At 38.9% G+C, this 15233-nt stretch overlaps 1 protein-coding gene across 1 annotated transcript; it reads left to right on the top strand.

Moving 5' to 3' along the window:
- Positions 1 to 333: 333 nt before the first annotated feature.
- Positions 334 to 13637, top strand: st8sia6 (ST8 alpha-N-acetyl-neuraminide alpha-2,8-sialyltransferase 6). Its single transcript, XM_014408056.4, has 7 exons — positions 334 to 1097; positions 5642 to 5716; positions 5848 to 5922; positions 7054 to 7198; positions 9214 to 9326; positions 9410 to 9502; positions 9581 to 13637. Exons 1-7 carry the CDS (start codon positions 997 to 999, stop codon positions 10056 to 10058), a joined length of 1080 nt encoding a protein of 359 aa, XP_014263542.1. The 5' UTR covers positions 334 to 996; the 3' UTR covers positions 10059 to 13637.
- Positions 13638 to 15233: the final 1596 nt, after the last annotated feature.

The raw sequence follows: 15233 nt of genomic DNA, 5'->3' as shown, positions 1-15233 counted from the left end.
TTATGGCTTCCTCTTTCTCTCATTTTTTCCAGCTGTTATTTACATAGAGAAAGACCAGCTGTAAGCTTGCAAAGTTTCACACGCGAATCAAAGAAGCTTTTGTGTGCGTTAATAAGAGTTTGGTAGGTTTTAAGAGCCCCTCTGATTGGAGGGGCAATCATAGGCTCCTGCCTCCTCTGACTCTCATTGATTTTGAACGTTTTTCTTATCACACACACACACACTCACCAACACACGAACCAGTCGAGTCAAGAGACAACTGTGAGCTAATTCAGTACAGGGCACTCATGTTACTACGTGCTTTTAGTGCAGAGGGGAGAGGGGTTTAGCCAATGTGGGCAGAGGGAGGGGAAAGTACACACAGAAGCCCGAGAGAATGGGGCTAAAACAGAGCTGTAGTTGAGAAGAAATGGCGGACTTTCATCGTGTGAGCAAATGACAAAAAAGGTGCGCGACAACATAAAGAAACGGACGAGCAAAGCAGAAGTGGCGAGAATTTAAGAGGGATGTGGAGGAACGTTCTATCGGTTTCATCTCGGCTGACTGCCACCAAAGTGTAACGAGAGGAAACAAGAGTAACAGAAGTGCGCACAGGGGCTCAAACTTGTCTCGACCAGTCTGGCGGAAAAGAAATCATACTAGACAGAGAGAAATGACTGAATTTCTGGTGCTTAATTTATCGGGGAGGGATTTGAACCACAGAGGCAAATGAGACAGGAAGAGAGTGAGCGAGGGAGGCGGGAGTGATGAGTGCGTAAAACAGCAGACAGGCATGAGGAAAAAGATTAACAGCCTTCACTGAGCCGGCGTGTGTGCTTGTGAAGTACTTCGTGGCAGTGCAAACCGAGTTTGGAAATATGAGAACATAGGCAACGGGACAGGGTAGATAAAACAAGCGCGTGTTGCGCAAGGTAAAAGCAGGACAAGGAGGAAGAGAGGGAGAGAGACAGACAAAGGTGGGCCTCTAAAGGGAAAGACTAACAGGAGGGGAGAGGTATGAGGGGACAGCTCTCGAAGTCTTTCTTGTCTCTCATGATCACTCTCGTCTGTCTGGGGAGCCTGATGACCACTCTCATCTGGTACAAGTCGGACGGCAAGTGAGTGCATAACTATATTTGTGCCTAGAGAGCAAAAACTAAAGAGGCTGTGGAAGAACGATTGTGCTCACCGTATAAAAGTAGCAACAAAGATGTGAAACTAGAAAGCGAACATTTCTGAAGAAACTTTAATTGTGCCTATGCCGGTGTTCTGATAAACCATCCTACTTTGGCAAAACGTCCTACCGTAAGTAGTTTATGCACATTTCTGCTGTCACAGAGTAATTCCAGCATAAATTTAAGTAGGTTTGACGGTTTGCCACTTTTGGCCATCAGAGTATGCTTGTAGCTCATATCCATAAAGCCAGGACGGTTTGCCACTTCATTTTACCGGTTTAAGTATGCTTGTAGGTCACATTCACAAAAGTAGCATGGCTTGGAACTTAATTGTACCCGTCAGAGTGTGTTTCTAGCGCTTATTAACAAAGGTAGGGTGATCTGCCACTTAATTTTTGCTGTTAAAGTATGCTTGTAGGTTACATTCACAATGGTATGACGGTTTTGCACTTAATTTTACTCGTCAGAGTATGTTTTGAGCTCATATTAACAAAGGTAGTTGTCAGAAGACAGGATCTATGTGGTTGGAGGAAAAAACTGTTGAGTTTTAAAAAGTCATCAGTTCATAGCTGTTAAGGCTGGTTGCTATAGTAACTCGTGTGAGTGGCAGGAGGCGCTGGGACACACACACACTGCATTTGGGGTCAAACACAGAGAACGGCAAACAGGAATTAAACTCTGAAACAAATTGTTCCCAAGAGAAAACTGTAGGTCCGATCACAAAGATTCTTTCACTGTGAGTGGTAGGAACTTCCAGACTACAACATAATAAATTTCCATGCCTGTAGAGTGTATTATACTGACGTGGTGACAGTGTAAAGACACGCTCTGATGTTAAATTTGAACCGAAAATTGAGAGCAGGTTTAGAATGGCCGTCTATGGGGACAGAGAGGGAGGAGGCTGCGCTTTGATGGCATTTGTGTGAAAACCGTAAATATGATCTCAGTGAGGAAGACACTGGATGAAAGTAGACAACGATAGCTACGTTTTGATGTATAAATTATACATGTAGGGCAAACGGTTTGGGTGGGAAAGGAAGAGAAAGACCTTTTTTTCAAATTATTCTCCAGACTCACAACATGGATTTGGTCAATAAAAGTCCAAAGTCTTGTGACCTGTAGAAGTTTAAATGATGTTTCTATGACAAAGTATGGCCGAGCGGTGGACCTTCAAAGTGGCCTGGGTTGGGACCTTTTTTCAGGCCCTTTCCCATAGCACACCATTCCCTATCGAGCTGTATGAAACGGTATAATAAATATGGGGGTTGTCTCAAAGCTGTGGGGCGTGATCAAAATTTTAAGCGGAATAAGATAAGATAAGATAACCTTTATTATTCCCACATGTTGGAAATTTGTTTTGTCACAGCAGGAAGTGGACAGTGCAAAAGTTATGAAGCAAAAATTAGAATACAATAAGAATAAATACAGTACACAACTGTACAGAATAGAATAAAATAAAATATTATATACAGTAGAAAAAAATATACAATAAGATAAAAATAGAATACAAATGCTATATACAACTGAGTAAAAAAACAACGATGCCAGAAAAGATTATTGCACTTAGTGTTATTGCACATGTGTGGATGTGTGCGTTTGATCAGTTAAAGTCTTTATTGTGGAGTCTGACAGCAGTGGGGAGGAAAGACCTGTGAAATCTCTCCGTCCCACACCGTGGGTGCCGCAGTCTCCCACTGAAGGAGCTGCTCAGTGCTGTCACAGTCTGCTGCATGGGGTGGGAATAACGGTAATAATAATAATAACAATAATAAATCTGCCAAATAGTAATAAGTGTGCCATAGGCACACTTAAGCACATTTCCTTAAAGTGAAGCTAAAGTGTCAAAAGTAAAGGACTTTTTCAGTATTTCTGTTATGATGTTTTCTGATAAATAATGCGACTGCCAGCGTTTTGGGGTCAAGGTTTGGGGACATATGGACCTGTAGCCTAGATATTTAAATAATATATTCAGCCTTTTTGGAGCTGAAGAAATATACCTCAAATCTGAAATATGAAAATGTAATAACCTTTTGAAATATGAAAATTAAAAGGTGTTAAGTGTTGAAAAAGACATGATAAAATTCTTGTATTAAAGCTACATTTAGATATTAGGCTGTTGAGTGAGACAGCGTAAGGGTTAAGGACCTCGGGAGTCCAGGCTCGCCCAGGAAAGTTACTGTGGCCCTTTAGCTGAATTCTGCTGATACACTTAAACTGTAAGTTACACTAATTCATGCAGTTTTGTATTCATTGCTCAGTTTAATTCGTTTCACTCTAGTTCGATCCTTCTGCAGCAGTCGTAACCCCCGGACTGAGACATACATTGAGCTTAAGCAGGACAGACTTTGAGAAATACCCCCCAAGTCTCTATGAAATGAAAGATATTCATCGATCAGCTTGCAAAACAAATTTTCTGCAATCTAAGACAGATAATTCTATAGTTTTATAACTGTGGCTAAATTTGTAAATGTAAATATGCATTGCTTTATTTATTTATTATTTGAATAGCAAGCCTTATTTAGACCAACGCACCCCTGTCAAAGATTGACATAGATATGGTGTGCTGTATATGATGGCTGTTGCATTATTGTGTATATTCCGTTTTACCACTTAGGTAGGACTGAATTAGTTTTGATTCATTAAACTAAATATTTTAAACCCTATCCAAACATAAGTCTTGATATAATATCACATAGCTACTATTAATAGCAATAAAATGTTTCTTTTTATCATTATTTAACAACAACAACAACAACAATAGTAATAGTAAAAACTAGAAAAAGTTGCATTTCCTGTGAGAATGCAATGAGAATGTTGTGTAGCGGAAATTTTCTGCTGAAAAAAGCAGAAGCAGAACTATCTTCTGAAAAGAGGTGTAGAAGCTGAAGTATTTGCTATAGACATCTTTATTTGAAAGGGTACACTGAAGATTAAATTAAATTAAATTTTATTTATATAGCGCCAAATCACAACAACACTCGTCTCAAGGCGCTTTATATTTTAAGGTAGACCCTACAATAATACATACAGAGAAAAACCCAACAATCATATGACCCCCTATGAGCAAGCACTTTGGCGACAGTGGGAAGGAAAAACTCCCTTTTAACAGGAAGAAACCTCCGGCAGAACCAGGATGAGGGAGGGGCGGGGCCATCTGCTGTGACTGGTTGGGGTGAGAGAAGGAAAACAGGATAAAAACATGCTGTGGAAGAGAGGCAGAGATTAATAACAAGTACGATTCAATGCAGAGAGGTCTGTTAACACATAGTGAGTGAAAAAGGTGACTGAAAAGGAAAAACTCAATGCATCATGGGAATCCCCCAACAGCTTATGCCTATTGCAGCATAACTAAGGGAGGATTCAGGGTCACCTGGTCCAGCCCTAACTATATGCTTTAGCAAAAAGGAAAGTTTTAAGCCTAATCTTGAAAGTGGAGATATTGTGTACTTTTAAATACTCTAGGAACAACAAGTAAGCCTGCAGTGCAAGAACGAAGTGCTCTACTGGGGTGATATGGTACCACAATGTCATTAAGATAAGATGGTGCCTGATTATTTAAGACCTTGTATGTGAGGAGCAGGATTTTGAATTCAATTCTGGATTTAACAGGGAGCCAATGAAGGGAAGCCAATATAGGAGAAATATGCTCTCTCTTTCTAGTCCCTGTCAGTAACTCTTGCTGTAGCATTTTGGATTAACTGAAGGCTTTTCAGGGAGGTTTTAGGACATCCTGATAATAATGAATTGCAGTCGTCCAGCCTGGAAGTAATAAATGCACGAACTAGTTTTTCAGCGTAACTGTGAGACAGGATATTTCTAATTTTAGAGATGTTGTGCAAATGGAAGAAAGCATATTACATATTTACATATTTGTTTAATATGTGCATTGAAGGACATGTCTTGGTCAAAAATGACTCCAAGGTTCCTTACAGCATATTGAACCTTGAAGCAGGTGGGCTACAGCAGCAGGTGACCACACACTGTCACTGCTGCCAGCTAGGAACAGGAAACTGAGGCTATCATTTGCACGAAGAAGTGTTTAAGTCATGAACACCAATTGCATGCAAGATTATTTAATCTTTATGGAGGTTGGAAGGATAACAGCCAGGATAACATATCATTCAGTCCAACTGTCCTTTGTAAATAATTACTTAAGTTGTCGGATCAGTTTAGTTGAGTAAAAATTAGGAACAGTTGCTGTGATATGATGTAATATAATTATATTATATTACGTATTATAATTATTTAGTTGCACAAACTGGAAAAAAAGGACAACAAGCAAGTTTTAAGTACAGTGCTTGACACTGACTGGAACAATACGTCACTCTGAATCACTAAGTTGTTCACACCAGGATGTGTGAACAACTGACAACAACAATGAAATGCTGTTATAATATGTCATCTCTTTTTTCTGCATTTTCCTGATCTGTATTACTTAATCTGACCAGTTTTCTTTGTTTTTGTTGTTTGTTTGTGTTTTTTTGCAGACATGTGAAGCCTCACCAACCAGCTTCTCAAAAGAAACATGCCGCAAAGCCCTCAGAAATTTGCAAAGGCTGCAAGTGAGAGAAAACATAACAGTCTCAGAATTTCCCTGAGAAACCTCTTTGTTTATGCCATCGTCAAAAATGAGCTGTGCAAAGTCAGCTGTGCAGATATGATTCTGTTGACTGTGTGTTTGTGTGTTTCACAGGGAAATCATTAGCAAGGTACAAGAGCGTTACAATCAAACCTGGAAGAAGCAGGAGGAGAAATACTTAAAATTCAGGTAAGAACCAATTTGCAAACACTTCCAATTTTTTTCTATAGAAATTACAGATCAAAGTAAAATGTTTTACTAAATAGGAGTGTGTGTGTCTGCTCGAGTAAATTTTTAATTAAAAATAAAATAAAATTAAAGTCACAGATGAGCTCTGCAAGCATAATATGATCCCTACCACAATATATTCAAATAGTGTATCGATAACAGGATTTTTTTATGCAAAGATTTGATTGAGGTATCAGCCTATCAGGTATCAGGTGTCATCAGCCTCATGTAGGAGTCAGTGAGCCAGTAGCTTAAACCAAAGGAGCCCTGCAATGAGGGACGATGACTTTGACATAATATCTCTGTAGGCACAACAAAGAATACTTGAGATATTTACCATGTGGGTAAATATCTCTTTAAGACTATGTGACTGAGACTTTCTATTAGCTCGAGCTGCATAAAACATTAACAGGAGTTGTTGTTGTATTTGTTACCTACAGCTGAAAGAAAGATTTTTTTATACCGATTACTAAAGCTAACTGTGTTGTAATACACTGCTCTTTTATTTTATTTTTAACCTTTTCCTGTTTAACTTTATATTGATCAATGTTTGTTCCTCCCCTCACTCACCTGTTGTATGCTCTCCTGCCCTGTGGGTGTACTGATGTCTCATCTCTCTCTGTCTATTTATTCACACTGAACTATTTCACTGAACACGTCAATGAACATGAAGAGAATCAAAAGCATTAAAGAAATGGTATTCCTTGGCATTACGTTAAGGGACCGATAGCAGTGGTTTCATTTAGATTGGCAATGTCTGTTAGTATAAATTAAACAAGCATCAACTTTAAATATTGACAGTTTTCTTAGATGTCACACAGGCTTTCAGACACATGGCTAATATGCATTTCTTATAATGGCATTAAAATTTATTTTTATTCGAGATCCAACCATTGTCATGTTTTTAATAAACTAATGTTATTTCCTAAAACATTCTTCTAATTTACTGCATAATATGAAATTACCGTATATGACAATCCAGATAGCTTGTATTTTGAGAAAAGCAATATTTCTGTTCCCAGTTAATAACTGCGAACCGGTTTGTCTGGTAAATAGCTAGCCTGTGTCAACAAAGTGTTTTATATTCCCCAGAACTGATCTGAGACTTAAGTGCAATGGCATTGACAAAGCAATCATTACCAAGAATAACACTCCAGTGGGGTTGAAGCTCGTTTATGATGGGGAAAAGAAGAGGACTCTACAGGTGAACAAAGAGCTGTTCAGCATTTTTACAAAGGTAGGGTTTTTTGTTTTTGTTTGTTTGTTTGTTTGTGTGTGTGTGTGTGTGTGAGAGAGGCGGGAGGGGCTGGGGCTTGCTTATGTAAATACATACACAGCCATATGTAAGTAATGCACCATCACTTTTAAAAATATGTTTTTAGAAGTATTACAAACAGGAACTTAAATGCTACACCCCCTCAAACGGATACAAACTAAGTATAAAGTATTAGGGCTGGGCGATATGACCCAAAATTCATATCTCGATATTTTTTAGCTGGATGGCGATATAAGATATATATCTCGATATTTTTTTTAAGCCATAAAGTAAGAACAAAAAGAGTTCTTAGTCAAAGCTGTGTCCCAGATGTCACACAGGCACTTTTATTAACATACAGCACAGATGTACATGAAAAATTACTCAAAATTAAATTATGAGCATTCATTAAATAATAATGCTCCATAAATAAAAGAAAACAAGGTTGTTTTTGTGCTAAACAAAGAGCTCACAATTGTGCAGTCAAAATGTAAACTAAAAGACGCTGAGCGTAATAACAAAGACAGACAGATTTTACAGCTGCTCTGTTCCCAAGTTTTACTGTGTGACTGATAGCCTGGAGTTTGAAATCCGCTTCATAACCACGTCTCTGCCATTTATGGTCCTTATACACACACAATACGGTAATATTACGTTGATGCACAGTACGTATCACTCCGCGAAGCTCCTCGGTAGCCGTAATGCGCCGACAATCTATCAAGCGGTGCAGCTCCGTAGCTTACCAAAGTCGTACTCAAACATTTTTGACAGATTGCTGAACGCCGTGTACCACATAAAATCGGTTCGCGGCCACCAAGCACAACCAGAATTCATACATAAGGCGCGCTATCAACTTTTGAGAGAATGAAAGGATTTTAGGGTTAGCGCGGTTAGCTCGTTAGCGCGGTTAGCTCGTTAGCATGTTTAGCTCGTTAGCACGTTGACGCCGTCCAGCCCCACGCATGGGGCGATGCGCAGTAACTCGTTAACGGAGGTTTGCCGTGTCCGTCTTGTCGCTGCCTGCACGTGAAGCGATGGGGTAGGAGGGGGAGTTGTCTTCAGTGAAGGCGAGGCGGAGTAACGTTGCGTAGAGACAAAAGTGGACGAAAGAGAGGCAAACTTGCGGCTCCACAACTATAATTATAACGTAACATAGACTATATCGATATAAAGGATATTGTCACATCTTATATCTCGTATAAAAATATATCGATATGTTTTAAAAACTCGATATATCGCCCAGCTCTATAAAGTATACACCAGTATAAAAAAAGGAGAAGCAGAAAAACTGCATAGTAATAACAGACATGCAGTCATTTCATCCATTTCAAATTCTTTTATTTGTTTTTAAGTGTCTTAATGGTCTTGCCCCTTCTTATTTGTCTGAGCTGCTTCACCTTTACATGCCTTCACGCTCTTACATCAGATAACCAAATGCTTTTGATTGTCCCGTAGACATTTTGTAAATCCAGAGGAGGCACAGCCTTTGCAGTTTTGCCTCCTAAAATGTGGAATGAGCTGTCAGGCAGGCTCCATCTCTTGCTGTTTTTAAAAATCATTTAAGAACACAGCGTTTCTCCTTGGCTTTTAACCCAGTGTGAGTTGTTATCTGTGTTTAACCTCTTGCTCTTTGTTTGTACCTGTACTGATTTATTCTTCTGTTCTTGTTATCTTATTTTTTTTAAACATTTTAATTACTCTGTTTCGACTGCAATTCGGTCAGTTGTTATGAAGTGTTTCAAAAATAAAGTCAAATCCAGAATGAGAGATATAAAAATATGTAAGCTACCAAACCACAAAAGCTAAGGTGATATAGTAGCATCTCAACCAGCAAAGCAACAAATGCTGATTTAGTTCAGTATCAGTTTAAATTGACAGAAAACGTGTGAATTGAAGAGGAAAGATTATATATAAATCCTTTTTGCTTCAACATTTGACATCAGCAACAATGGTAAATGTTTTTTTTATAATGCCTTATTTGTCGCTGTCTATTCCAGGAGAATCCTTTTTCAAGTAAGAAATGGGACACTTGTTCAGTAGTTGGGAATGGTGGGATCCTGTCTGACAGCAGCTGTGGAAAAATGATTGATTCAGCTGACTTTGTTATCAGGTGAGAAAAGTGTCCAATGTAGACCAAATTCAGAGTGGAAATTCCACATAACCATTCCTGTGTCTACTTTTTTGTTTGTTCAGGTGCAACTTACCTCCTTTGGAAAATGGATATGAGAAAGATGTTGGCAGCAAAACTAGCCTTGTGACAGCAAATCCAAGCATCTTCACACAGAGGTAAGCAAGAAAAAAAGTTGCTGCCACCTCACATTACTTATGAGTTGTTGCTCAAAGTCAGCTATTTCTTTTGCACAGGTATGGCTCCCTGGTGGGACGCCGCCTTCCATTCGTGGAGAGTCTTCGCAAGTACGGCAACTCTCTGCTGCTCCTTCCTGCCTTCTCCTTTGGTATAAATACTGCTGTGTGTCAGCGAGTTGCATATACAATAGAGGACTTTAAAAGCCCTATTCGACCTGTTTTCTTTAACCCTCAGTACCTTGACAGTCTGGCTCAATTCTGGAGCTCTGAAGGCCTGAAAGAAAGGCGGCTCAGCACTGGATTAATTATGGTTAGCATGGCCCTGGAATTGTGTGAAAATGTGCATCTGTATGGATTCTGGCCCTTTAGTAATCACCCATATGGCCTCTATACCCTGACTAACCACTACTATGATGACAAACCAGCTAAAGCGAGTTTTCATGCAATGCCAGCTGAATTTAACCGCTTGTTGCAGCTGCACACTGAAGGGGTACTCAGGCTTCACCTGGGAGACTGTGAATCAGATGAAAAATAGTTCCCAGGGATAGACAACAGCACAGAAGCAAAGTGCAGAATTAAGTGCCTTCTCTATAGCCTCAGGATGAAGTTAGACACTCAATTCATTTCATATGTGTTTAAGAAAATTTAGACATTATTTTTGGTTAGTGGAAAGATGGAAAATGGCCACATAGACACCTTCCTTACCTTCCAGCAACCAAGACATTTGCACTGATGAGTGCCTCTTTAACCCTATTTATTAAACAGATGTTCCATTTGGAGTCTGGAATGATTTTAATGCAGTTTGATGCCTGTGTAAGGCAGTTGCTCTCAGTCTAGTGCCTCATGAAAGATTGATCTCACCTTATATTCTGAAATACCTCCATTACATGAAGACGTTCGTGCTGAAAAGCTTTTTAGAAAGAAAACGAATACACTGAATGTAAGGCCTATTTTGACATTTTTTAAACTATTAACCTCTTTGTATTTTAGTACCAGCTGGTAATGAATGTGTAGTGCCTGATAAAATCACACAAATGTGTGTTATGCTTCGTCACTGCAGTGACCAGACGGTGATAAAAAACTTACTGCCACAAAGTGGCAACATACATTTATTGGTAAAATGTTAGTTGTGTAAGTTCTTTTTATCTCATTGTTAATTGTAAATGTAAAAATGTAATTGTAAAATTTGCACTTAGAGTGAAAACCTCTGTTCAGAACAATTTCTTATGCAATATTTGTACCAGTATTTAGGTGTGTCTGATGTAGGTGGGAATGTTGCCTTTTAGGCTGGTATTTTTTAAAGTATTAGCATTGATTTTTGTCATGCAGAAATGCCCCTAATAAGCCACGATGTTAAAATGACATGCCTCCTGCCATTAAGGTCCCGCTTTTGCTTCCACAAGAGACATTAGACCTTTGTGGGTATCCTCTGGTGTAACTACACATTGGCGCTGATGTGTAGTTACGTGTTTTGTGAGGTGCATGCCAAGTTACGTGGAGTATTATGCAAGGTTTCTTAGCATAACACTGCATTATAAAGCTGTGAATTATCACACCTGACATCTCTTGTAGCAACGGCAACATATTGTGAACATTTGTATATTTTGTTTTTAACAGTATGTTATAAAAGGAAAATGAAATTCAAATGAATACATAAATATCAAAAAGTGTGGTGCCTTTCACTTCTCTAACCAGGTGGGGAAAGATTTATCTGGATGTCTCAGTTGGAAGATTTAGTATCTCAAGTGCTTAAAAACTTGCTGTCTTTTGGGCATTTTTGTGGTTAGTGTATATATATACATATATTTATATGCATTGTTTCCCTTTTATTATTTTTATAATCCTGTTTTGTGTTTTTAAATACAGATTTCAATAAGAAGCACAGCTAATATTAGAAAGTCCTATGACCAGCGATTGTAATTACTGTAGCAATGATGAGCATTCCATTTCTTGATAGATTTCTTGGCCTCTTCTTGGTAGATTTGAAATATAGCAAAAGAATACAACAGTTTTGCAATGTCCAGATAAAAGAAAAAGCTCTCAAGTGGCATATAAAATAGTGTAAAGATATACATGACATATTTATTCTTTATATAAATGGTAAATAATAGAGCTCTTAAAATATATCTCTGTGGAACTCCTATCAATATACTGACCACTAGGGCACTAAGACACTTGACTTAATACCATTGGAGATACTTCCTAATAGACAGAAGATTTCATGATAGATGGCTATGCATTCAACATAGGAAGAAATGAAAATTGTCTAATTTGCCTAGGGACACCCTACCAGAGAAAAGTAACATACAACCTTCTCTTCTAACTATAAGGTTAAGGGAGCTTAGTCACTTAAACCTTGGTGCAGAGAGCTGGAGACACCATGGCTGAGTAACTGTTCGTCATACTTATCTGAAGTTTGCCATCTGGGGTGAATGTGCAATTAGTGACAAAAAACTGGCAGGCCCATGATGCCATGCACACACCCTCATAGCTGTTCCTGAAGTTAAGTCACTCTGACTCAAGTAGAGTCCAGCAGACCTGCGGACATGGAAAGTAACGTGGAATTTATAACCAAGGCCTCAGTTATTGTATTTACTAAATGGTTGTTAAACATGTTTCACACTAAATGAAAGCATGGGTTCACAACAACTTAATTTTCTTATGCTTAAAGCTGTTAGTGATGCAGACAGATAATTTATGTTTTATGATTTTAAAGTTTAGTGCATTCTATTTACAGCGTTTTCACCAGAATATGCTATAAATAACAGTGCAGGTGGAAAAATGGGTCTCCAGGGGTCCATGGTGAAACTGCATCCGAAAACATTCAATTGTCTCTCCAGTACAATACTCTCTCAAAATAGGCACACTCACCACAGTCCAGGAAGGGGAAAGGGAAGGTCTGTGCAGAGGGAGAAGACAATGTCGGATCCTTTGAGGCAAACACACACGAGCAAAATACAAGCTAGGAGCCAGTGCTTAACTAACAAGGTAGTTCAACAATCCAGTAATGACTACCTTAAGTAATGGCTGATGATGAGATCAGAGGCCAGAGGGGGTTGATTATCTTCAGGTGTGTAGACTCAAGGGTAGGAACACGAATGAGTACTGCCTCACAGCACAGACAACAACAAACAATAACAGACAGAAGAGAGGAGAAAGAAACGGAAGCCTAGAGAGAGACAAAACAAACCCTGATATGTCAGCCAGGTAGGACCGAGGGACCACGACAATGTATGATTCTCTCAGAGAGGTGCATTTTTGATTACCTTAAAGAACTGCATGTCTAATAAATTGATCTGATAGTAGATTTCTTAAATATTATTGGTCAAATATTTTAGAAAATACAACTTCCCACCTCATGCATGAAATCACAATCCTAATTCAACCCCATCACGGACACTTTGAAACCTGTGGGATCTTATTTTGAAAGTTTGATTGTATTCTATTGTACAGTATTGTACTTCCACCCTTATGAGATACTGGTGTCCAGGTTCCTGTAGTCTGTAATGGAGCTGCTGTCTGAGGCGCTGTCAGAGTGTACTGAGTGCGTTGGCATGCCAAGTTGTAGCCTGTAATGAGGTGAAACCACACACTAGGCCTGGATATTTAATTAGACAGACTGCTAGGGAAGTATTTGTTGCTCTAAATCTCGCATGGCACACTCCACTTTTTTGTTCAGAAACAATAATATAATAAGACATTTTCCCTGTTATTGCACTTGTGTCTTTTTAAAATAAAGTGTACAAATTATTAATGGAAAATAAATGTTTTCTTGTACTTCTTTTCTAGCTCACTAACTTTGTCTTTGAGAAAATCCTAACTGAAGGTACAGATGATGTAATAAGTTCCAGATGTTTCTTGGCAAGATTGCTTAGAGAAGGGAATGTTGGCTCATTTTTGCAAGACATAAACCTGAAGTACAATAATCATCTTTAACTCTGGGAATGGGACCTTTTTATTTATTTATATTTTTCTTTTTAGATTTCCACCTGAATATGTTACTCTAAAATCATCTCGACAATTCTGGAAAACAAAACCAGCGTGGGTTAGCTGCCAGTAAAATTATGCCATGATGTCAATTTTTGTAAAACGATATAACTGATGTGCATGATATTGTTATGAAGGAAGATCAGGTTATTAAAATGCTCGTCTCCTGTTGATGTGTCATGTTGTGGTGTCCTGCATGGCGTCGATCAGCAGAATCTGCTGATGTGCAATTGAATTACCTGCTACTGAAGGTGGAAAACAAATCATCCTACACTGTGACTTTGTTTGGTCTTATGTGAAACCTACAAATATTTAATCAAATCCAACATGTGACATCCTGTCACAGAGTTATTCTGATAGATCAGGGGTGGGGGAACTCCAGGCCCTGAGGGCCGGTGTCCTGCAGGTTCGAGATATCACCCTGGGTCAACACACCTGAATCAGTAGTAATGAGTAGTTCATTACAAGGCCTCTGGGAAACTTCAAGACATGTTGAGGAGGTCATTTATCCATTTAAATCAGCTGTGTTCAAGGACACATCTAAAACCTGCAGGACACTGGCCCTTGAGGCCTGGCGTTCCCCACCCCTGTGATAGATGAATTCAACATCTGCATCCCGCCCACTATAGTCTAATAAGTTTGGAATAATGTTGTCTTTTCCCCCCCTTAAAACAAGGGTTTATATTGTCTAGCAATTCCTTTAGGACAAGATTTTCCTCCTCATTTTCTCCACTTTTCTTGTTTCAGGCTCTTTGGGAAGAGTAAGAGTTCTTTCTCTTGCTAAGCTTCTATTTATTTTTATTATTTTTGAAGATAAGACTTTCAACATGCCTTTAAAGTATATTATCTTTCTGCTCTTCCAAAAGTCTCTTATTTGCAACTCTAAAGTAATTCAAGAATCTTTGTTGTTTGTAATACAGTTAATTTATCCAATCAACATTTTAATAATAGTTAGCTACCAGAACATGGATTAAAACCCTGCAGCTATCTGGTTATGTGCTTTAAAGTCATCTGGGAGTCCTCTTGGAACCCCCATGGGGTCTATATATATATATATATATATACACGTGCCATTCAACTGTGGGTAGGTCTCCTTTATAGAATTTGTGAGAAAGTTTACTTTCTGATGCCAAAGTGTTTGCCTTTAGGCCTAAAACCACAGTAAAAGATATAACCAGATAAACTAGGGCACAAGTACAGGTTCCATTGCATAGATAGTTTTAAAGTGCATTTGAAAGTGTTGCTTTACCTCAGCTTTATTTGTTGTCTTTGTGGTTGACATGTGTGGCAGACTTACAATGGCTTAGACACATCCAGGTTCTTCTCTCCACTATTTTCACTGCTCTTAATGACTTTAAGGAACACCCAGTCTCCTGGCTTCACCCTTTTCTGTTGAAGGTCCTGGTTCCTGCTGTGGAACAGAATTTGAGGAAATCACAGTTTTGTTATTCAACATTTTTTTCATGTGTTTCATTCCCTTAAATGACATGTCTTGATGCATGCTCAATCATCCAGGTAAGTAAATCCCAAAAGATTGATTCTGTTCATCTGGGTGTCATCAGGACACTACAACACAGAGCGAACACCATCCCCACCCACAGCCACAGCAGCCAGGGAAGCAGATGAACATCACATCAAGAAGCCCCCTCGTAAATGTGGTTATCCCAGCTGGACATGTGTCAAAACTGGTAAGGCACCAAAAGAAAGCTCCAGCTGATCCAGG

This window comes from Maylandia zebra, linkage group LG4 (assembly GCF_041146795.1).
Source record: "Maylandia zebra isolate NMK-2024a linkage group LG4, Mzebra_GT3a, whole genome shotgun sequence".
In the NCBI taxonomy this organism is placed as follows: Eukaryota; Metazoa; Chordata; class Actinopteri; order Cichliformes; family Cichlidae; genus Maylandia; species Maylandia zebra.
This window is presented reverse-complemented; position numbering and strand designations above follow the sequence as displayed.

Excerpts from the sequence above, each read along its gene's own strand:
- st8sia6 (XM_014408056.4), top strand. The coding sequence starts at position 997 with ATGAGGGGACAGCTCTCGAAGTCTTTCTTGTCTCTCATGATCACTCTC. Across the intron at positions 1,098-5,641 it reads TGGTACAAGTCGGACGGCAA|ACATGTGAAGCCTCACCAAC; the intron begins GTGAGTGCATAA and ends GTTTTTTTGCAG. Across the intron at positions 9,327-9,409 it reads TCAGCTGACTTTGTTATCAG|GTGCAACTTACCTCCTTTGG; the intron begins GTGAGAAAAGTG and ends TTGTTTGTTCAG.